The sequence below is a fragment of the Nestor notabilis genome, unplaced genomic scaffold, assembly GCF_000696875.1.
Source record: "Nestor notabilis isolate BGI_N333 unplaced genomic scaffold, ASM69687v1 scaffold17095, whole genome shotgun sequence".
Lineage (NCBI taxonomy): Eukaryota > Metazoa > Chordata > Aves > Psittaciformes > Psittacidae > Nestor > Nestor notabilis.
This window is the reverse complement of record NW_009928078.1, coordinates 41,741-66,272: the sequence shown is the minus strand read 5'-3', so window position 1 is coordinate 66,272 and position 24,532 is coordinate 41,741. Positions and strand designations below refer to the sequence as shown.

Sequence of the window (24,532 nt, the reverse complement as noted above, 5' to 3'; positions counted from 1 at the left end):
GATGGTTCTTCCACAGAGACCAGATACCTCCAGCCCAGGCTTTACTGGCACCTTCAAGAATGTAATTCAGCTCTCAGCCAGCAGCTACAACAGGGACATGATTCCCCTGAGAAGGTTAAGCATTGTCAATAAGGCATCTCCAGGACCTTTTCAGACACCTGGAAGCACACTCAGCTGTTGAACAGCAGCTGATGAGTTGGTCATTAAGCTTCTCCTTACTGCTGCCTGTATTTCCATGGTGTGGCTTTATAAGCCAGGGGAGATGAGAGGAAGGCCAAGCTCTGAAACCACTGTTGGATTTTGGATGTTATCATCTGAGGACTAAACCCCTGTGAAGGTCCTTGGTATGGCTCCGTTGCTGGTGAGTGTCTGTAAAGGTGGGGAAATAGCTCAGGCAGTTGCTGGTTGCAGGGTGTAGCTCCAATCCAGGAGCTCCCAGGTCTCTTTGTGTAGGCACCAGATGTTATTTTGAGGATGCTCATACAAAAGAACCACTCCAGGAGGACGTCAATGCCCAGGAGAGGTCCTCAGCATCCATGCCAACACTGAATGAGGAAACCAGACCTTGAGTATTCCAAGGGGCTGCACACACCAGTGGGAAAAGTAGGCAAGGGATGGGTGTGGGTGGATGAGCCGGAGGACCCACAGCCCCTCAGACATGATATCTCTTCATGTTGCACCATTCCCATTTCCCAAGGTACGTAGCATCCAAGATGCTGCAGGAGCCACTGGGATTTTTGTCTCTTGGTATATGAATGCTTAGGGTGACAGATCTGCTGCAAAACTGATGCTCTGCTGTTTGCACTCCCTGATAGCTCTGCTCTGTTGGCTGAAAAAATTATCTCAGAGAAAATATACAGTGTAGATCTGTTTTTTAAGCAGTGAGGCTTTTGTCTCAGCTCCTTTCTAGGTCTTCAGTGGGCTCTTGGGGTTTTTTTCCTTCTCCGTTCCAGAAGGGGGAAAGCTAAACACACAAACACACACCCCAGTCCAAACCCTTCACTTGATCCTTTTTGCCTGCTTCAATGTCTTTTTCCTTGCTGACTGTTTAGTTAACACAGTCAAAGAAACTGAACTGATGCCAGGAGTAAACTTCTAATGGAAGGCCCAATGTGCAGGAGGGAACAAGGTCCTGTTAGTACGCAGGATGGGGAGAGTGAAGTGTGTGACATTCGAGCCCTGCAAGCGCATGAGTATTTTGTCTTCAGAGCAGCGATAAAACAAGAGCATCACAGGGTGATAGGGTCGGGCAGTGCTGATGTGATGGTGAATGCAAGTGGATGTGAGACCTGACGTTCCACAGGTGAGAGGGAGACTGTTCTGGCTCAGGGAAAGCACGTGATGGCTTTGGGACAGAGCTTGAAAGTCCTGGACCATGGCTTCCTGGTGAGCAATAGTAACCATCAAGCTGCTCTGAGCATCTTCCTGCCTCTTACAGGTCCTGCAGAGCACATAGCTCAGGGCAGGCACAGAGATTTGGGTTTGGTGCTCTGGTTATCCCAGTGCAGAGTGATCCCTAAGCAGTGTCCTGGTGACAGGCTGCCCCAGGTGTCCCTCCCGTTGCCTCGTGTCTTTTAGTCATCAGAGCTGTGCTGTTCCTGCTGGTTCATCACTGGTTTTGCCATATAAGCATTTCTGCCTAATTGGCTAATTCTCTATTAAGCAATAGGTGTCTCTGTTTTGCAAACTCATGTGTCTTGATTCCTGTGTCCTCAGTGATCACACAGTGATTTGTAACCAGGCAGAAATCTCAGAGCCAAACCCTGCTCTCATTTACACAGGAGCTGATGTGGAGCCATAGTTACCATCTAGCAGGGAGGGATGCTGAGCACCTCTGACCTTCCCATCTTGTGGTCCCTAAGAAGGAGCCTGCAGGATGCAGAGGCATGGGAGGAGGTGGCCAGATTAGCAAGACTGGTTTGCAGAAGACTAACAGATCTGTGTTCCCCATGGTGGGTAATAGCAAGTACATGAACATCAGCAAGACCATCGGCTGGTGCCTTTACACCAAATCTCCTTGGTTTGCTGGAAGATGCTCCACCACAGGCCTGGTTGTACAAGCACTGCCTCTGCAGCTCATACACCAGAGCTGCATCAGGACCCCAGCACAGCAAAGTGATTTTCCTGAATGCCATGATATGGGCACACTCTCCCAAATGCAGTCATATGAAAGAATAGAAAGAATGAAACTTGGGAGTAGTAAAAATAGCACCTGATATTTAGGAAGTTTTTGACACTCAGGCTGCCAAGCTGTGATAATATGAACAAGTGAGATTTTAAACACATGGAAGTGTGATTTCAAACGTCTCATCAAGATGTATTGCAAGATCTTTCATCCTAGCAGACAAAACGCTTTAGAAATGCCGTCCCAATTAATCCCTGTAGAGGGAACCTTGCTCCCCAGGAGAGTGTGGGTACACAGAGCTACCCAATGGCCACCGATCCTCTTCATCGCGATCTCCTCCACACCCTGGGATCACAGACTCAGAAGCAACTGGTGAAATGTCACAGGGAATGATGTGCAAGTGTCAGATGTCCTGGCTTCTCCTAGTGTGATATGAAATGTGACGCAGGAAGGCGAGATGAGAAGTGAGCCTGTGCAAGCTGCGTGTCTGGGTAGGCAAAGGCCGGTGTTAGGGAGGGTGCATGATGGTGTGTTTGAGTACGTGGTCTCAAGGTTCCAAAATGCATCTCTGATCCCTTCGCTTCTCACCTAGCTTTGGCTTTTGTTCCTAGTTTGCACGAATTCTTCCCTGTGAGGGTGCTGAGGCGCTGGCAGAGGGTGCCCAGAGGAGCTGTGGCTGCCCCATCCCTGGTAGTGCTCAAGGCCAGGTTGGACACAGGGGCTTGGAGCGATCTGCTCTAGTGGAAGGTGTCCCTGTCCATGGCACGGGGTTGGAACTGGATGAGCTTTAAGGTCGCTTCCAACACAAACCAGTCTGGGACTCTAACCAGCAGCAAAGCCTTTCCTGTCGGAATTTGTCTCTCCTCTCATAGCAGAACCTGTTATGGATATGGATGGGCTTTCACCTAAACCCCACAGAACCACTTGAGTCTCTAGTGAGAAGCCCACAAGGGGGCTTGCCAATGAATGTGGCCTTTTTCCATGTTTTTAGAGAGACCTGATATGCAGATGGAAAGCCAGGATATGGTACCCAAGAAATGCTGGCTTCCAGCCTCTGGGCTGGGTTCCTGTTCAGTTTGGATTCCAGGGACACCTTTGCATTTCCACCCTGCAGGACAGGCTGGACAGGTTGACACTTAGAAGCCAATTATTTCTCTTTCACAGACAACTGGAATCACATTTGCTGCTCTGCTGGTCTCAACACAGGGCAGAGGAGGGAGTGTTGAAACCTCTGTCCTGATCCACATTTCACATCTCTGGCCTGGGTGAATCCTGCCCCATCTTTGAGGGCTCAGGGAGCACATGGCTTAGCTTAATGACATCACTGCTCTTAGTCAGCAGAATTAATCCGTTCACTCAACAGGGCAGTCAGTGCATCCAAGCCCATCTCTAGCAAGGCAGTGTGCGGGTGTCAGCTAGTCCCTGACGCTGTGAGGTCTGGCTTATGCCCATGAATGCACGTGGGATTATATGTCACTGTGAGTGTCTGCAGCAGTGAGTCTATCAAGTCTGGGATGAGGGGGGTGATCTCTGTCTTTGTATTTCATTTCCAGTGGTTGGGCAGCATATCCCCTTCCCCAGTTACAGTGACTGGGTCTGGCTGGCCATGAAGCAGCATCCTATGGAGGGGCTGTGAGCATCCCCCTCTGCATCCCCTCCCCACACAAATGCCTTGGGAATGAGAGGGAGGGCAGTGATTTTGAGAGGGTGATCCCTGAGAAGGCTCACGTGCTCTTCAGATAGAAAATAGCAATTCTGGCTTCTGGCCTGGAGGACAACATCAAAGCAATACTTAAAAAGCAAAGTAAATATAGGTGGTGGTTTCTTTTTTTAATAGGTACAGACTGCCTTATGGGTACAGCCTGCAGCCATTTCAGACCAATGGCTGCCTGTGCTTTTCAGGCCAGTGAGACCTTCTTAGATTGATTCCTGTGGTCTTCTGGGTGACGTATCCTACCCTCTCACCCTGTAAAAGCCTTACTCACTCTCAGCAAGTAAAAAGCAGCATTTCCAAGAGGACTGGTGTGCTGTAAGCCCATAGTACTGCTCCTGTCCTGGCTTGTGGGACTGTCATTTTCTTGGTGTTATGGGCCAAGCCACTTCATGCCACAGTGTCCCAGCTGTGAAAAAAGGATCATGAAATGTAGCTAACACAAAAGCAGGTTGTGAAAACTTAATTAGTGTGTGTTAATCGTTTGAACCCCTCAAGATAAAAACTGTGGCACTCTGAACTCTCTTCCTGTGGAATTCAGATGGGGGATTGTTAAGCAGAATTTATCCAAGGGATCATTATCTCTCTTTCATGTGGAGAAGGGAGAAGAGAAGGACTTGGGTTGCCCAAGGTCAGGAAGAGGCAGAGGTTTTGGTCCACCAGGAATGAGCTCCACAAGTGTGGCTAAATGGGTGGTTGGGTATGGATAAAATTTCTGGCTAGCTCATACTTCTCATGCCTGCTTCCCATGTGTATTGTCTGCAACAGATGCTGGAGGAAGCAGGACTCGGAGGTGGGCATTGTAAAATACCCATGGAAAACACATTTTGGAATTTGTAAGCCTGAGAATATGGATGCATAAAGCCTATTCTTAGAGATCCGCTTGCCCAAAGAGGCTGCGTGACCTACTTGTTCAGTCAAAGCAGCTTTGATTTCACATGTCGAAATTGCTGGAAGCAAGACCAAACTGTACCTAGCAATAATTAAGAGAGTCATTTAAGAAGTGAGAAATTATGAAAAGGGAAGCAGAAACCCCAAACAGCCCATTCATAGCGAGTGAATAGAAAAGTCTTCACATATCTGATTCGTCAGAAATTATTCATCCAAGAAAATTTGGGCCTGAACCATAAGAAAATTCTTCTTTTTTATCCTCTGATATATGAATCAGTGTCACTTTACATCTGAGCACAGAATGTTTTGACCTATATAATATCTTAGACAGTGGAAATTCAGCTTGAAAATCTCAAAGCAAAAATGAGAAAGGATGGCATAAGCCAGTAATATGGCATTAGCACATACAGATGCGACTTATCACTGGAAAACATTCCAACAGAAGTCAAAAAGAAAGAGTGTTTTGTAAATAATAGGATTAAGAAGCAGGTTGGTACTTTGTGGAGCTGGCTATACAATCAAACTGATAACAACCAGATTAATAAAGCAATTCAATCTAAACACGGTGTAGCACTAGAAAGCTTTTCAAAATCAATGCCTATCTGTGCAATTTTAATCGAGGTTGGTCTTTGCCTTTTGAAGCCAAGAGATTTTGAAACTCCAGGTCAGCAAAGGATAATAGAATGGGCTGAGTTTTTTTTTTCTAAACGTGTGCCTTCTAATTAGTGCTCTCCATTTCTTAATGTTCTCCTCTTCCCAGGTGGGAGGAACGAAGCAGCACGGTGATACTGGCTTGCTGTGCTGGTAATAAAGTGTGGTAGACCTTGGGAAACACCATGCTTGGCATGGTGTTTGGTGCTTGGAGCAGCTGGTTTGCCAGGATGGTGCCCACTGATGAGCATTTTAGGATTCATTAAATCAGCTAAGATCTTCAGACAAGTATCATGTCCCAGCTTCAGGCAATCTCTGAGAGAGATACCAAGCCTTGTACAGGGAGCAGTGTCTTTGCCAGCGTCTTAGGCAAGAGCATCCTGGCTGCTGCTGGCCAGAAAGCAGTGAACCCAGTGCCATGGAGCAAGTCATGGGAAGGTGGCTAGCAGAGCCCTGCTTTTTCACCCGTGTTCATTTATGACAGCAGAACACTTCATGCTCCGTTTGCATTATAATACGTTGAGAACTTCTGCCTTTCACAATGTATGAGGGGGAAAGGAACTGCCCTTGAGGGGCTGCTCGTCCGCGAAACCGGGCAGGCAATCCCCTTCCCCACCACCACTGCACAGAGTGAGCTGGGAGATGTGCTCTCAACCTGTATTCCTCACATCCAGCACCTCCACACCCGATGCCTGCCTTAGTTTCAGGAGACATGCACAGACCTGTCGCTAGCGGCATGTAAAGCTAGATTGGATAAATGCATTTGAATAATACAATGTGATGCCTCGGATCAGTCCTGCCATAGCCACAAAACAGGGATGAGGTGGGAGCTAACAGGTCCTCTCCACTTCCTAATTTCTGTGATTTTTTTCTTGTCCTTTCACAGAGATTGTGAATCAGCACTTACACAGGGAGCAGCACTTCTTTTTCTAAGCCCTTAATCCAGGCCCTATCTGTCGTACAGCAAGTGTTAAAGAGTGTGAATCCCATTGGGAAGGCTCCTCCAGAGGAGATGTCTCAGAAAGCATGCGTGGTTTGCACACTAATCCAGTCTGCTCCCACACCCTGCAGTGAACCCCATTAAAGCAGAGGTTGTTAAATGCCAGCAGGCTCTAGGAATAAGCTGGTCCTGCTGTTCCCTTGATGCACCAAAAAATGAAGCAGCTCGCTGACTCTCAGGTTTGTCAAAGGAAAGAGGAGAGTGTCGGAGCAAGAATCACTCTGACTTGGCCGTAGATGGTCCCCAGCAGGAGGGAGCAAAGGGACAACCATTTTTGTCCCAAAGGCTTGATGTTAGGCGGTGCTGAGGACTGTGCTCAGCCTAACGAAGGGATTTACTTCGCATCCCCCAAGTCTGAAAGTCTTTTTGATGGCACCAAATGTTCACACACTCTATTTTTTTTTACATTTATGTCTAATACATTTGAGATTTTTTTCAGGACTGGTAGAAATATGTGCTAGAATACGTGGTAGAAATACATTTTCATTAAGGTATATATTTCCAGGTAGCACTATTTCTGCTGGAAGAAAATTTGGTTCCCATTATGAGCGTGTTCATTTGGATATCTGTGCAATGGAAACAATAAAACAGAGCAATGAGCACGTGGCAGTTAAAATGTGTCTGACTAGGAGCCCAGCTCCCACTGAGCATCAGAAAGTAGGTGACTTGTTCTTTGTTATCCTTTTGAAAACAGCAGGCTAAAGCAAGATGGGGCTCTGCAGCCAAGTAGATGCAGACCAATGCTTGCATGTATTTCTTTTTAAGTGAGGATTCACAGGTTATATGAGTAGTGCTGGTTTCTGAAGGGACTTGGTCCCACTTATTCTTCATTATGGCAACGTGTAGGTGCTGGAAAGTTTGGCTGTCCGTTCTCTTAGGTCTTGCTTAGGCATGTCTGGTACCCAACCTTGTGCAGTGGTGTTAAGCCAGGTGAGAGACAAGGATGTCACTCCAGGTCTCAGCTCCAGCATACAAATGTCTGTGGTGAGCTGGCCTCATAGCTTCAGCCAGGTAACACCAAAGGTGGGGACAAGGAGCTTCAGGGCACTCAAGGGTCAGAGCAGGCTCAGTGAGACTCTGGGTCTGACCTGGGTCACTGGGAGCTGGGAGCTGGCACACTGTGAGGATGAGGTCCCACAAGTGACCCAGGAGGCTGGTCTGGATAAAATGAAGATGTTGGGTGGTCTCAACTGAAAACCCAAAAAGACAGTGGTGGGAATCCTACCCAGACTGTTCAGCTCAGTCCCCACTTGAAAAGGATAGGGAAAGTCCCTTGGTAACCTGGGGATGGAGGAGACCTTCCCAATGCACCGCTAACACCTGACTCATAATAAAAAAGCAGAGATGTATTTAATGCAACCTGTAGGCTGCGTGCTGCTCTGATGATGGAGACCAGATGTCTTTGATGGCTGGTTGGATTGCACGAGTATTATTAATTGGGGTGGTTAGGAGCTTTGTTGTGGGAATGGTTTTATGGTCACAGTAGGGCAGCAATGACGATGGATGTGAAAAGCCCTTTACAGGCATGAGGACATGTCCCTCCTGGATGGGGTGGGATAATATCAGCTCAGCAGTGTCTCTGTTCAGAGCCCTTCAGAGCAGGATCTCTTGACTGTTGAACAATGCTTGGCAAAGAGGTGCTGGGTTTATAAATAATGCATTTCCTTTGTCTTGCAGGAGTTCTGGAGGCAGAGGTACAATCAGATCAGCTGTGAACAGCTTACATAGCAAATCTAATAGGTTTGTAAATTAGATTTTGTGTTCATTTGTTTTTGCTGTAAGGCAGCTATTAATCTGCTTCTCCTCTTCACTGGATAGTGCTGTTCTTATTTAGCAAATGTATCTGTTTCTTTTCACTTCTGCTTTGCATTTTCTTAATCGTTTCTCCCCCTCCTTCCTCCATCTCAGCGCAATAATCATTTGCAAATAACCAAGGATCTGCAAGTTGTGGTGATTGAGAGAATGAGGAACAGAGAGTTACTTATTGTGAAAATAAGTCAGTGGTGGAGTTGCCATTTTCATAGGTTTACTGAGTGCTGTTAGAAGAGGGACCGCTGTCTTTGACTTCGGAACTTCATTCAGCTTTATAGTAGAGCACTTCAGTGGTGTTGCTCTATTGCAGTCATTTCGTGGCACCACAGCTTCATTCAGAGTCTCTCAGTGTGATTTTCACGATGATTTCACATCAGCCCAGCATTACCAAGTGGCACAGTTGCACAGCTCAGTGATGCCATGCGAGGAAGGGTGATATTCGGTGGTGATGCCACCACCCGCGATCAAAACACAGAAAATGGACAAAACCAACAAAAATCCTAGTTATTCCCAAGATTTCTTTACCCTGTTTCCTTTATGATTTTTAATGCCTTATAAATAAGCTTTGCAAGGCACAAGGTGATATGGCAAAATGCACCACAAAGCCAACAGCCTCGACTGGCAGGTACTGTGCAAACACACACACGAACACTGGCAGCCAGCTTTTGTAAACACATTTCCTTGCCTTTCCAGAACATTACATAGTGTAAGCCACAGTGTGTCCATGGGAGCGCCTTCCCTGGGCCACCAGCTCTGCTCCATCTGTCTCACTCTTCTCCCTCCTTGGGGTTTACGTGCATTTTTATATGTATTTATTTACAAACCATTTCCCAGCTGGAAAAAGCCCTTTGGACCAGAGAGGGAGACTTCCTTTAGCTGATAGTGAGTGCTTTGCCTGTATGTTTTTCAGAGTGCTCTGAAGTGTGAAGGTTTTTTTGGGGCTGCAAATACGCACGCAGCCTTCTGATGAGATGCTTGGGTATTCTCTTTGGAGAGTGACTGACTGGCACCAAGTATTCGGAGGCTTCCTTAATTCATGCCATTTGATGTAAGCAGCACTGAAGTGCTGGGGCTCATTTGCTTCTTAGAGCAGGGGTTAAAAGCTGGGGGTTTCCAGTGATCATCTCCAAACCACAGCACCTAGTTGTTGCCTGTCCCCCTGCTCATTTCTGGCCCTGGAGCAGGAGATAGGGATGGTGAAATCCTCATTCTAACAAGGGAAAAGTTACCAGCAAGCCAGCTTCAGTATGGGATGCTCATAGACCAGACTCAGAAGCAGCACCCAGCAGCTCAGCTAAATCAATCTCTCCTTTGGGTGAAGTGAAGATTGCACTTCTCTGATGAGGATTTTAACCCCCTTCAGGAGCTGAGCTGGCTCCAATTCAGAGTGTTCACGTGCAACCACAAGGCAACAGCGTCCATGTAGGAAATGTCTTGGTGAATCCTGGTGGCTCCCTGAGGCTCTGGGGTGTCTTGTCTGTAAGTGTCCATCTGCCAACCTGTCTTTGCAGAGCCTGTTTGTGTTTGTGTGTGCATGCCTTTCTACAGCTAGATGTGCAAAATCATGTTTTCTGTATTGCTGTGCCTGGCTGTAAGTCTGTGTTCGCGTAAGTGAGCAGGTATTTAAGGATTTATGTCTGCTTGAGTGTAGCAGAATACAAACAGGCTTTCAGTTCTCGTTTAGCTAATAACTACAATTTTGCTTTTCTGATGAAGTTTGAATACCAGCAGCCAGAGCTGAAGACAGTGATTAGAAGTGCCATTGGGATGCTAACGGATCCTGCCTCTCTCCCTCTCCCCATCTTTCTTTTCTCTAGAGCTGAAGTAGTAATAAATGACTCTTCGTCTCCAGCTGTTGTTGACAGAAGTAATGAAAGCATTAAGCACAACATTAAACCAGCCTCATCCAAATGGAGACACAACCAGACACTCTCTTTGAAGATCAGGTACTGGTAATTACCTATAGGACAAGAGACAGATTCGGTCCTCTCTAGTGCAAGCTGGCAAATTGCGTCTGTATATCATCTAAAGAAGTCAAGGAAGAAATAAAAGGCTTATCTCCTGCTGAGCTAGGCTTCATATCTGTAAGCGATCACTTGGAAATGAATTCCCAGCTGAACCAGCTGGCCTCGCAACAACAACATAAGGAGAACTTGAGCCCCCATTTTCCAGGTCAAGTGGGAGCAGCAGGTGCTGTCAGTGGGTCACGGAGGGGAGAAGGAGATCGTCTTCCTGGGGTATATGCAGGCACCCCCCACTAATGTTGGGCTGATGCTAGTCTGCACTGGGAAGGGATGGGTGGAGATGGAGCAGGCATTGAGATGGTGATACCCATTTGTAAGCTGTTCCTGGGGAGCATCAGTCAGATGGATGGGCCACAGAGCAGCCAGGAGGCAAGAGTTCATCTCATGTACGACCTCAGTACCTCTTCTGATGGGGCTGTTTTCTTCCCTATCCTCAGGAAACAGATCTTGAAGTTCCTGGATGCAGAGAAGGACATTTCAGTGCTGAAGGGGACGCTGAAGCCGGGGGACATCATCCACTATGTGTTTGACAGGGACAGCACCATGAATGTCTCTCAGAACCTGTACGAGCTGCTGCCCCGCACCTCGCCCCTCAAGGGCAAGCAATTCCCCACCTGCGCCATCGTGGGCAACTCAGGGGTCCTGCTCAGCAGCCGCTGCGGCCCCGAGATCGATGCGCACAGCTTCGTGATAAGGTAGGGGCTGTGCCCTGCTACACGATGGGGCTGAGGGTGTATCGGGGGGGAGTTGGAGCAGTGGAAAGGGACTGGAGTCCTGGTGGCGTGGTGCTGTGCAGCCCTGCAGCCCCGTGGGCATGTGTAGAGTTCACCGATGCAAACACCCTGCTGCAAACCCTTCCATCTACAACTAGGTGCTCACCCTGTGTTCTTGCAAACATGCCCATGTCTTCTCATGGTGCACCATCAACCCTCATCACCCCCAGCCCCAAGCACTCCCTTCTCTTTTCCCACGTGCTTGCCCTCTTGCAAACAAACCCTGTCCTGGACTCTCCCATGGAACACAAGTTCAGTTCTTCCCCAAATCACTTCTGCCCTTGAGCACTGGGTGCACCACACGATGCCCTGGCACCACACTTGTGCACATTCAGCTCTGATGCTCCACTGTGACCACTCCATCCCCAGTACTGATGTCCCTGCAGATGTGCTGCCCCATGGACCTGCAGCAACAGATGACTGAATTGGTTATAGAAGATGCTTGAAGTGGAGAGGAGGAGCACGCCTGCCCTCCTATCCCTGACACCTGTGTACAACTGTTAGCTGAGGGGCTAGAGCAGCCTGCTGATGATTTATGTATGTGCAGACATTTGCTTTCTGGTGAGTCTATTATGAAGACAGCCCAATCCATCAGCAGCTCACAGAGGTGGTCTCCAGTGTGACATGGGAATGAGGATAATGTCACCTCTGCCCCCTGCTCAAATCTGGCTGCTCCAGCCTGCCTGGCTGCCAGCAGCTCCATCCTGTCCGCAGGGGACAGGGTGTTATCGTTCACATCCTTAAGTGTAACCAGAGTGAGAAAAGGGGAAAATTGCTTATTGCAGTTCTGGCAAAGTTTAGAGAGAGGCTTTCGTATCAGGCAGCAAAGCTGCAGGAGAAAAGCTTTTCTGGGTGTAAGGATTGGGATTTTGGGCTGCTTCTCCCCAGGTAGTGCAGGTCTGGCATGGTCATGGTCTTCCCACCATAGATTATCTTCCTGAGGAAGGTTTGCCCTATCCAGGCAGCCTTTCCAGCAGGGCTGGCAGTGTCCACTGATGGGCTCTGTGTCCAGGATATAGCTCTTCAGATCCAGTGTTTATTTTCAGTGATTTTACTCCTGCGATGAGCGGATTAGAAGGGCTCCATGTGCCAATAGCTGGATTTTCTTTACACCGTTCCCTTAGTTTCTCCATCTGTAAAGCAGAGAAAACAGTAGTAATGGCTGATTATCGACACAGATGGTTAGGATGCAATTCCTGCTCGTTAAATACTGTAACTTCTCTATAAAACGCCGCAGGAGAACACGCAGTGTGCAAACACACATCTACCCTCTGGTTTTTACCACGCTGGAGGAGCATCTCTCTGCATCTCCCCATCAGCTGGTCTCTGGTGCCATTTACCCAGTGCCACATACACGGCACAGCTTTATGGCAACAGATCCCTCTTCAAGGAGCTGTAGGAACAGCACCTTATAACAAGGGTGATTTGTTGGCAATTTATCCCACATCCTTGGTGTGACTCAGGAGCTGGTGGCACGGGAGCTCCTGGAGAAGTGTGTGTGCCCATCGCTGTGTGCACAGCCTGGGAGGAGGCATCAATTAATCCTACAGAAAGAGATGGGTTTTGAAGGTCACAGCCTCCAGACAGCCAAACCCTGTGGAGACCGTGTCCTGGCATCCACCTCCTGCTGGTGTCATTATCGCTGCTGGTGCCACTGTGTCTGTTGTTAGCAGAGACTCACCGGGAGGAGAAAAGAGATTTGGGATAATATTACCCTAGCAGGGCTAGATGTAAAAGGCAAGCACTTTCCTTGCATGGGAAAGGCCGTTTCACTGCAAACCTGCCGTGGCAGCAAAGATGGGAGGTTTGTTGCTACGTGTTATTTCTGAACTGCACCAGAAGAGATACCGATCCATACAAAGCCACCCACCAGACACCAGAGTTATGTCTGTTATTAGCATTGCCCCAGAGGAGTATGCATGCTGAGGAATGATGACACGTTATTAAGATGGCTCATCATTACCAGGTCAGAACCTCTTTTTATTGCAGAGATCTATTTTCTCTCCTTCTTCTCCCAAAAGCAAGAGCGAATCATAGAATAGTTTGGGTTGGAAAGGACCTTAAGATCATCTAGTTCCAACCCCCTGCCATGAGCAGGGACACCACACACTAAACTATGTCGCCCAAGGCTCTGTCCAATCTGGCCTTGAACACTGCCAGGGATGGGGCATTCACAACTTCCTTGGGCAACCTATTCCAGTGCCTCAGCACCCTCACTGTGAAGAACTTCTTCCTTATCTCTAACCTAAACTTCCCCTGTTTAAGTTTAAAGCCATTACCCCTTGTCCTACCACTAGAGTCCCTAATGAAGAGTCCCTCCCCAGTGGGCACATATGTCCCTGGCTTTTGGCATCAAGTGCCCCTCATGTTTGTCACTGTCCTCTCTTATAGCCATTGCAAAGGGCTGTTTGGTGTTTCTCCTTGCAGGTGCAATCTGGCCCCTGTCCAGGAGTACTCACAGGATGTGGGCATGAAGACGGACCTGGTGACTATGAACCCCTCGGTCATCCAACGGGCCTTCGAGGACCTGGTGAATGAGACTTGGAGGGAGAAGCTGCTGCAACGCCTCCACAGCCTCAATGGCAGCATCCTCTGGATCCCAGCGTTCATGGCCAAGGGGGGAAAGGAGAGAGTGGAGTGGGTGAACGAGCTCATCCTGAAGCATCACATCAACGTGAGGACTGCCTACCCCTCGCTGCGCCTGCTGCACGCTGTCCGAGGGTGAGAGTGTTTCTGGTGTGCTCAGAGCCAGGGTTTCATGAGCTTTCTGAGCTGGAGAGTGATCCATTGGTTTGTGCTGGAGCTGTTTCATTCTCCATACCTGCAAGGATTCCATAGCTAGCGGCTGGTCTGTAGATGAGAACTAAGGACCACATCTCAAGCAAGGGCTCCCTGCTCTGCTCTTTGAGCGTGAGGGCTTTTAGTCGTGCAATATAGTGAACGTACATCTTCCAGTGCTGTCCTGGGTGTCACCATGATCACTTCCCAACCTATGGTTAGAGCTTTCCTTGGGGAAACATGTGTGTGCCAAGCTAAAGATGAGGCTTGGCACCTTGTGCTTGAGTGACACATGCAAGTCTTGCACAGCTCCTCAGGTCAGGGAGCTCATGGCAATGGCAGGGCTGTTCATGAGCAGCCTCTGTGATGGTGCTAATTGCACTGCTCATCTTAAATGACCAGCCCAAGGCAAGGAGGGGATTGACATGGTTTGGTCCTCCTGAGTCAGATAAATAGGGCCAGGTGGTGGTGAAGGGACTTACAGGAAGGGAAGGAGTGGGTCTTCCTTCTAACTTCAGCTGTGTGGGAGACACAGGTTGTGGTGGGGATGGGCAGGTTATAAGAGCCCCAGAGGTGAGAATTCCGTGTACGTGGCTTCAGGATGGGGTAGGTTGTTGCTTTCTTGCTTTATTTCTCTAAGGAGAGTCATGATTCATTTAGGGAGCCTAGGCCAGTGGTGGGTTATGCTGGAGTGGCAGTAGCTGTTCTTGCTGATCCTGACTGACCCTGTTGATCTCCCAGGATGGGAATTCACTCGTGTAGCTGATGTGCTCACCTCTAAGCTTCAGCATTAATGTTTCTTGATCATTTTGAGTACTTCTAACCCCACATATCTCTGAACCTGAGCTCTTCTAGTCCATTGGTCCATGCTGGATGTTTTTCCATCCCAATTCAGATTGGGTGTAAGTGCAGGGGATGGGCAGGGACAGATTTTGGGGTCATTTTCTGCAGGAGCAAGCCTAAGGGGGTGCTCCAGGGAAGGGGTGTGAAGGGCAGCTCTGCAGACAGGCTGGGAGGAGCGGAGGATTTGGTGCCATGGTGCGTCACAGGCAGCAGTAGTGGGAGAAAGAACGAACTGTGTCTGCCCCAGGTGCCTGTGTTTGAGCCTTCCCTGGGCTGGAGAGGCATGTTACAGAAAATGCTGGCTTTGAGGGAAGGAAACGGTATCACAACTCTGTGAAAGGAAGGAGAGGAAGTGGAAAAAAACCCCACAACCCAAATTCTGTGCTATTTCTAGCTGTAATTGACTTACTTTCATCTGTCAAAATAGAATTAAGCTCCTGTAATAAGCCTTTTTAAATCAACAGGCTGCTAATCCTGTGCTGGCAACCATTCCCAGTGCCAGAAACTTCCCGTAGGAAGCTTTATGGAGGGATTGGCAAGGGCTGGGCATCACTTTCCTGCAGGAGAGGAGGAGGATGCCTCAATAAGCTCTGCTGCTGAGCTTATCTCCAACTCATGGCACCTTCCTGGCCCTTCTGTGCCACAGCCCTATGGTCCAGCTGGGCTGGCTGGTACTCTGGTTGTCCCTGTGCATCTCCCACAGAGCAGTGTTGGAGCCTGGCTGGAGGGCATGCAGGGATTTTGGGATAAGCCCAGAGATTCCGCATTGTCTCTCAGTGCATGGAGTGGTGCACCCCTCACCCCTGTGGCTTGGAGCAGTGACTTCCTTTTGCATGTGTTAGTGTTCCCATGGGTTTTAATGGGGGTCCTGTGCAAGGAATATGGGTTTGGGTTTCTGGAAACCTACTGGGACTCAGAGCGATGCAACCAGTCAGACCACTGAGTGAAGTGGCTGCTGTTGGTGGGTGTCTGGGATAGACGTGGCACCAGCATGTGGTCAGACACTGGCAGATGCTGATGACAGGCTCTCAGCACCCAATCTGAGCTACAGCCAAGACCTTGGTCCTGTCCTTTGGGCTGGTCACCGTGCTGGGGGCAATGGAGAAAGGTGGGTCATGGATGCACAGAGGCAGCACTAATTCACTTATATCCATAGCCAGAGCTAATCCTTCTTGGGTTGCCCTCTAAGCCAAGGGAGCTGCTGCCTGACCTGCCCTAGTGCTCTCACACTTATCAGCAGGCAAACAAGATGTCTATTAATTAGCAATTAACATAATTAGAGCTGCAGCCCCCTAGAAGGCCAGAACTCATGGGAGCACTTCAACACCTACCCAGTGTGTCCTGGCCTGGCCAAGGAGCTGAGGGAACACACAGGGCTGGGGACAAAAGGGCAAAGGGCTCTGCTGTTCTGGGGGGAGGCTGGAGTCAGTGTTAACCCCTTCCTTGGTGCACCCTCCTCAGGTTTGGACTTGGATGGATTTAAGAGTGGTTCAGGCAGTGTCGAATGAACTGGCTATAGCTGGGGGGGTGGTGCTGATGCTCTTTGCACTATATTAGGAAATCTCTCAGGTATCTATAGGTACCTGAAGAAGGAGTCTTTCCTCAGAATCACTATGAGTTTACTTATTCATATGCTGTGAAACTGCCTTAATTCCAATGATCATCCTATATTTCTGCTTCAGAGCTCCTTGCTGTTACAGGGATATGGTCTCCAACGACTTCCTCTGTCTCTCCAGCTCTCTCTGCAGAGCGTGTCATTCTGTAGCATTACGCTTTCTTTGACAGATCTGAGATTTGTGAAATGAATACATTTTGTGGCATGTAGCGTACAGCAGAGAATCGATAACCCACAAAGCCCCACAGAATATCCCTCTGTGCTGTGGTTACAGACATGGCCCATGTCCTCCTTTGCTGGCTATAGCTATCCTTTATGATCTATCCTAAGTTGATTTGGAAATCACAAAGAAATGCAGGAAGTCTTTCAGGCAAGGTGCTCTTTCATGTATTTTGTATTTTTCAAGGAATAGCACTTTCTACAAAGGCTGCCATCTCAGCCAGCTTCAATTTGGCTACAAAAGCTTTGCCTTTTCCCTTCTTCCTTTACTACCAGTGAAATACTTCTGTGAGTTCTTGACTCCCCCTTGAATCGCAGTATTTATTGTCCTGCTCTGCTTTCCCCTGGGCCAGAATGCATTTCAGTGGCAATTGAGCATTTTTTCCTATCACTTTCAGTGCATTTGGGGCGTTTGTAGAGTGTGCCATTGCTGAGATAAGTAAAAAGCATTTGGATTTGTTGTCCTTAACAGCATCGTTTGAGACATCACCTTCCTAGCTATGAGGATGCCTTAAATGTTTGCTGATAGCTTTTTTTTGGTGTGTGTGGATGACTCTGGATAATCTGTGCAATAGGACAGAGCCTCTTCTTACATAGTTAATACTCCCATCTTCATGCCAGGAGGGGAGAGAGCCATCAGCATGTGAGTGGAGGAGCTGAGAAGGAATGCGAGTCGTTACCTAAGGCTGAAGAGGAAAGCTGTGCCATGGCAGGGAGCCAGCTCTCGGGGACGGTGCCATGCATTTCGGGGGTGCGTGACTCACTTCGGAGCGGTTCTGTCTCCTGAGCAATTCATCTGGCGAGCGTGGTGCTTTTCTCCTGGCTGGGAAGCAAGCAAGCCCCTTATAAGTCATCTCTGAGTGTCTCCAAAAAGCCATGTAATCCCTATTGCCAAGCAGCTTTTGTTAGAGAAATAACATGCAATGCAGGAAGCGGGGGAAAATAATTGTGTCTGGAAGTCTGACTATCACTCCTTGCGGAGAATTCATGGCCACGATTCAGTTTGTCTTGTCTAATCCAGTCTAGGATTTCTCACTGTGTCCCTCACAAGGGTCTCTTGGCAGTCACCAATTCTAATCCCATAAGATTTTGTTAAGAAGTTCTTGAGAGAAAAAAAATAAATAAAAAATCAATAAATCTTCCAGCTCCTTGGCTGGGTCTCCGTTAGGTTTAACATCTAAATAGCTGTGACAGTTTGCATGTGATCTTCATGACAGTGATCACCTTGCTCAGGGTCTGTAGCTTGTGTAGTGCTGTTCTGCCATGTGTCCTCTGAAGCGGTGCAACCTGGTGGGGCATAAGGTTGCTTCAGATGCCTCCCTGGGTGCTCGTACCCAAACAATGTCTAAGCCTTTGCTGATTTTCCAGGGCAGTGCTGCTCAGCTGCTGCCTTTCCCATCCATCAGCCACAGTGGAAGCCTTCCCCTGGTCCCTCCTCATCTTGTGTCCCGATAAACCTGCATCCTTTCCAACAGCTTTGCCTTGCTTACAGCCATACAGGAGACGTGCAGATTATTCTCCTAACCTGTTGCTTTGGTTGCATCTCCCTGCTCTTCTGCATTCATCCACAGGCTCCCCTTTTCTCTAACACATCCAACCTAAGCTGCTGCTTTTCCTTTTCACAGCCCTTCCAGCTCATCTTTTCTCACTCTCTGTCTCAAGATCAATTCTGCTCTTGACTAGCCAGCATCACCCACTTGTGGGTTTAATAAACCAGCTACTTCATGCTTCCTCCCTTATGGTACTTCATGCTTACAGGGGCTCCTCTGAAATATCTGCCCTGGGCACTCATGCTTAAAAGCCCTTCCTCTCTGGTCCCACAGGTGGTTTAAGGACAGTGATCCTGTGCTCAATTGAGGGAAGAAGATGACTAAAGGATGTGGTTTTTCACAAGTGGGGTAAGATACTATGAATACCCCATAAAGCCACGTATGGGTTAAATCAATGGATATACTACAAATAAATCTCCAACACAGTTATTTTGTTCTTGTTAAATGAGGAAAAGATTTAGTCTTTTTCTTTGTCAAAAGAAGGGGAGATGCATAGGAAGAAAAGGGAAAAGAAATAGGGTTATCATCTTCCCAGTGACTTTCCTCTTCTTCTGTCTGTTTGGAAGTGCTTTAGCTTGTGGGTGTTGGGTACCGTGTGTGTTTGAAAGGGTATTGCAAAGCTCAAGAGCTGGAGGAGAAAAAGAGTTATTTATCCATGACTCAGCACTGATTTGCTTGTGCCAAGCTACCAAAACCAGATCCAAGCCAAGTCTAGATATAGAGGTTTGATTTGGTGTTTGGGCTTTGTCCAGCCTGGGGATAAAGCTCAACTCCAACTCCAGATCCAGCTTTTGGAGTCAGCATTAGCATGAATCTGGATGTGGACCTGCATGTCCCTACCTGTCTAGCACAGATCTCCTCACTGTGCATGGCTCTTGGCTCTTTTGGTGGAGATGACAGAAGAGACTGGATACATGGACAGGAAAAGGCTGGGAGAAGCTGGATGGGGGATAGCAGTTACTCCCTGGGCTCCAGCACTTGATCTCCATCAACCCAGCAACTGGGACACGTGCTGTGCCCTTCCAGCACTGGCAGGTCCTGTCCTCTCCTGCACCAACCTGAGCACGGAGCTGGGGCACTTGCTCTGATTGTCTGTAGCTGGTTTTTCATGAGTGCTAATGGGAGCAGGACATGTGTGGCAGACTAATAATATAGTTCTGGTGGTCAAGGACTAGCACCTCCACAGCAGTTTGTGTTTGCAACAGGCTTTTATGAATAAGCTGTTTTAAAAGGCTCTGAAATGGCATTATTTCAGGTATTCTGATTTGTATCATTAGATAATGCAGCTGATACTGCTGAAACTTGATTTCTTCATTGACCTGAGGTTTTTATTCATGAGGGCGATGGATTTTCTGTTTACTTTATCCTGCAGGTTTTAACCCTTACCTGGAGGATACAAGTTACCTCAGGGTTTTCTCAGACCCTGCTCTCACTAGTGGTCCTCAAACACTGCCTCTGGGGACAAGTTTTGTACCCAGTGTTTCAGCCCAAATCAAGGCCGGAGTCTGCTCCCTGAATTCATAGAATGGTTTGGATCAGAAGAGACCTTAAAGCTCATCCAGTTCCAACCCCCTGCCATGGGCAGGGACACCTTCCACTAGAACAGGTTGCTCCAAGCCCCTGTGTCCAACCTGGCCTTGAACACTGCCAGGGATGGGGCAGCCACAGCTTCTCTGGGCACCCTGTGCCAGCACCTCAGCACCCTCACAGGGAAGAATTTTTCCTAGTATCAAACCTAAATCTCTGCTCTGTCAGCTTAAAGCCACTCCCCCTTGTCCTGTCACTACCTGTCCTTGTGCTGTCAGTGCCTTGGGGTGTGTGCTCCAGATGTGCAACGTGGAAGCTGCCACCCTCCCTGGCTTCGGTGTGAACTGCAGCTTCCTAGGGGCAGTGTCACAGTGGTTTGTCTCTTGGAGTTGTCTCCTGGAGGATTCCTACCAGGCTTTAAGGTCCAAATACAGCAGTCACTTCCCCTGTGGCTGCAGTGCAGCCCCCTCACAGGACGCATACGCCGGTGGTCAAGCAGACGGTAGCATTGTGGTGAAGTTCTGCTTAGGAGACTTCTTAAGTTTCTTGGAAACCTGTTGGAAAACTGATGCTGCTGAGGAGCAACCAGAACCACCTACCTACCAGCTAGGACGAGACTGAGCTTCCCTTCCTGAAGCCTCTGTCCTTGGCTATTAGTTCAGATAGGTGCTAAAGCTTATGTGTAGGCTGCCTCCTTACCATAGAGAGCCTTGAACATTTGATGGCATTTTCTGTCACTATCATGATCCAAACCAAGAGCTGTCTTGGACAATTTTTGCGTGACAGCATCACGGTTCCTGTTCATAGCTGCATCCCACTCAGGCACCAGCCTATCTCTGTGGCTGCTTCCACCCCTGAGGGTTTATTTACAGCAACAACGCAGCACCAGCTTTTGAAGGAGGTCCACGCTGTGAGAATGGCTCTGAGAAGGTAGAGATTGGGTTTCAGGACTGCTCTTTGCTCTTCTCTTTTAATTGCTGTCTCTTTCCATAAAGTGTTGCAGTTAATAGTTATGGTGATTGGTGTAGCCAATTTGAAAAATAATTACTGTCTGCTTCAAGATTATCTTTCCTCCTAATTAAAATCCCGGACCTCACATATTAAAGGTGTGCTGTTGACACAGCATCCCATGTGTGCCCAGACAACCTCATTTGGATTTACAGAATTAATTAGGTTTTATTTCCATCCCCAGCTGTTCTTTCCTGCACCAGGAATGTGGCCACTGTCTCAGTTGGCCAGTGGTGGGAGAGGGAAGAGGGAGATCTTCCTGCATAGCTCCCACACTCCTATCACAAACCAGTCATTTAAAACAGTATTCCCAGACCTCACCGGAGGATTTCCCACCTTCGCTGTGCAGGAAACAAATTGCAAGTGCTGTGGCATGACCTGTGTTATGGTTTGGGCAGTATATATTATGTATGTCATCTGTGTGTGTGGGATGGGACAGCCTGGAGTCCATCACCCCTTCCCAAAGCTGCAGCCAGCAGTGAGAATTTATGATGCAATAGGAGCAAGGTTTATCATCCTTCTCATTTTCACCATACCATGCCTGCAATAGAGGGAAATACAGATAAAAGAGCCAGGGTTTTACTTTTTATTATAAGAAACTGAATTGTCATTGTTCCCACCCCAGAATTCCTGAGTGAGTGCTCACTAGCTGCGTGTGCTGAGGTGGATACACCAGGTTGGTGTTGGTAGGGCTGCTTTTGGGTACCAGTTGCACATGCTTTGCTGGTCTTGGTAAGGCTGTTTGTGTGTGCTGGGTTGCAGAGGACCGTGTGCTTCTGTAGGGCACTTCTGTGTTTGATCCAGGTCAGTTTTGTCATCGTTAGCACACTTGAAAAATTGGTGGTCACATGAATGTCCTGTACCCATTTGCAAGGGTCACTTCATCATGCTGGTGAGGTCATTGTATGTTCATAGAGTTTTTACAGTCTCTCAGCTAAACCCAAAAGTTAATATTTTAGGCAGGAGTAAGGTCACCAATATCTCCAGCTGGTAAATTGATAAAAGGAGAATTTAAGGCTAAAGCAGCTGCAAAACGAGCCCAGACAGTTGTCTTCCCCCAAAGCCAGCCAGTTAATGTGGCTTGACAGTTCTTCCCAGGTAGTTTCCCTGCCTGCTTGAGGATACCCTAATTCACAGCGTTAAATGGTTGTGATAATCTCCCATCTCTCTCTGCACACCAGGGGTCTAATGTGCTTACCCATAAACTCATCAAGGAGGCTGTTTTATGGCTACCTGTGGGAGAAGGTTGCCTTGACACCACAGTGAGCTTTGCTGTGCCCCTACAGTGCAACCCATATGGCTGGGCAAGCCCTAAAAATACTGATGCTGTGCTTCTGAGATACTGGTTTTCCCCATTTCTTGCTCCTTTTTCATGCTGGATACCAAGATGACTTAGACAAGGAGACCTTCTTCCCAAAACATCATACTCATCCTTTGCTAAAGCTCCAGGCACTTGGACGCCCTTGGGGTTTGGGACCCTGATAAACCCTGCTGCGACCTTCCTGCACATGCCCAGGCGGCCACTCTGCTTTCAGAACTTGATTTCCCAGAAAAGTCAATTTTTCTCTTATCTGGCTGAGAACAAGCAAGTACATTTTGTGCCTTGGTTGCTAAATTTTAATGGCTTTCGTGAAAAGCTAATTTGCAGGATTAAGGCTCAGCTCTCCCAAGGGTTCCCTCTGTCTGAGCACCAGACCCTCAGTAGCCCAGCAGAAAGTGTGAATGAGGAGCAACACTTCCCATGGCTCCACATCCCTGTTCAGCATCCCAAACCTCTGGGAAGAGCACAGAAATGCCACATGCTTCCCTCTACTTCCTCACCTTTTATCCAAAGTGCTGCAGTGGTTTGGTCTGCAATATTGATCTCCTGGGTTGATTGGAAGATAATTGTAGCCTGAATCTAAACCAAGGCCCTTTGAAATACCTATTAAAGATAATCCATGGGTTTGAATGGGCAGCAATGGGATGCACTGCTTGCGTTAGCCCTGCCTGCTGTGGGGCAGCACCAGCATCAGACATGCACTCTGGAGGGGACGTTACCTCCCAAAACCTTTTTCTTTCTGATTTTGCTCCTCTGACAATGTTTTTCTGCTGAGCAAACCACATAAGTTGCCAGTGCAATAAGCACTGGGTGCTGGGAACATCTTCTTATAGGATGTTGATGCTGCAGTAACTTTTAGCAGCAGCCCAAAATACAACTGCTGATGCTGTTTCTGCTTGTGCATCACTACATCTTTCTCCTTATAAAAACTAACCCAATTCTCAGCAGCGAGCACAGCTGACCTCCATATCACATATTATATACTGCGGTATTCCATACTGTGTGTCTCATGAACTGATGTTGCAGAGTGTGGTGATGTGTTTTGGTCCAGGATCACAGCAGCAATCGCTGGGTTAATGGGAACACAGCAGTGTGTTTTAGCTCTTTCAGCCTGGTGACCCTTTATTTCAAGGCAAATGATTTTACAGCCCTATTACGTTTACTGTCAGAGTAAAAATCTCCATTCTTCAATGGAAATCATCAGCATGTGTGTATGAGTGTGTCTGCTTCGAGGGGTTGCTGGAATCTGCTTGACGTGTGGATCGTTTGGTCTGTGATATTGATCTCCTGGGTTGATTGGAAGATAATTGTAGGCTGAAGTACTGAAGGCCGCCGTTGCAAGCGATTTGTTTTTCATAAGGGATTGCCAAGGCATGAGATGCTTCAATGCCATAGCAACACGTGTGATGTAACTGCAAGACAGAGAGCAGGAGGATGCTTATTCATGAAGCAATCCCTGGAGAGGTTTTTTCTTGGCATGGAGAACTCTTCTGCTAGTCAGCAACCTCTCACTTTGAATCACCAATATATCTCAGCCAGAGGCTGGAGGGAGAAAATGCAAGACACGTGTGCAGGGGCAATAACACACTTTACTCTCCCTTTGCAGGTACTGGCTAACAAACAAGGTGCACATCAAGCGACCCACCACCGGCCTCCTCATGTACACCTTAGCCACTCGCTTCTGCAACCAGATCTATCTCTATGGCTTCTGGCCCTTTCCCCTGGACCAGAACCAGAATCCGGTCAAGTACCACTACTACGACAGCCTGAAGTACGGCTACACCTCGCAGGCCAGCCCGCACACCATGCCCTTGGAGTTCAAAGCCTTAAAGACGCTGCACCAGCAGGGAGCCTTGAAGCTGACTGTGGGGGAGTGTGATGGGGCCACGTAGGGTGGTCCCCGGCCACGTTCCTGCACAGCCACGGGAGGAAGGGGAGGGGGCAGAAAGGACAAGTGGTGCCTGGTGGGGTTGGTTGTCTTTGTTAATGCGCAGAACAGCGACACAAATATATATATGTGGTACCTATATATATTGACCTGAGTATTATAACTGTTTGGTGTTCACCAAGGAAGGGGCAGGAGAGATGCTGGAGCATCTGGCGTGACTGGCCTGGGCGAGACCCCTTGCCGTGGGCTCGCCCTGCGTCCGAAAGGTGTGAAGGTGGCCTTGGTTTTTGAGGGTATGTTAGGTGATGGGTAAACGTTAAGCCGTTTGTCGTGACTGGTCCAAGGTTGGTAGTTAGTTTGTTTGGCCAAGGACGCCGGTGCTCTGCAGCAAGGCGTGTTCTTGGCCCCGTGCTCGTGCCGGGGAGGGGAAGGGGCAGGGAGTGGGGTGGGCAGGGAAGGTTTGTTGGTGGCTCTCACAGCCAAGAGACTGCCCATGGAACCAAGCAGGACCTGTCTCCTGCCCAGCAGGGACTAGTGCCTGGCAGTGGTGCACAGTTCCATCCAAAACATGGACTACCAGGCTGAGCACAGCCTCCAGAGAGGCGAAGGTAAAGCCTCCAGGGCTGCAGCTTGATCTTCAGGAGGTGGTGGGGAGCAGCGCTAAGCTGATCCCAGTGATATTTGCTCAGAGAGGAGACGTGAGGGCTTCTGGAGAACAGGCACATCGGCATTGAGCCAGGCAGACAGTGAAGAGGATGCTGAGCATGTATTTTTCTCTTCCTTTTCTAAGAAGTAA

At 48.4% G+C, this 24,532-nt stretch overlaps 1 protein-coding gene across 1 annotated transcript; it reads left to right on the top strand.

Annotated features, from left to right (window-relative positions):
* Positions 1 to 453: 453 nt before the first annotated feature.
* ST8SIA2 (ST8 alpha-N-acetyl-neuraminide alpha-2,8-sialyltransferase 2) lies at positions 454 to 23,873 on the top strand (the record flags this gene model as incomplete). The annotated part of the gene is made up of 7 exons (XM_010014368.1): positions 454 to 540; positions 4,425 to 4,467; positions 8,014 to 8,118; positions 10,008 to 10,136; positions 10,652 to 10,909; positions 13,415 to 13,708; positions 23,455 to 23,873. Coding segments are annotated over 7 exons (1,202 nt in total), but the record flags the coding sequence as incomplete, so codon positions are not given.
* Positions 23,874 to 24,532: the final 659 nt, after the last annotated feature.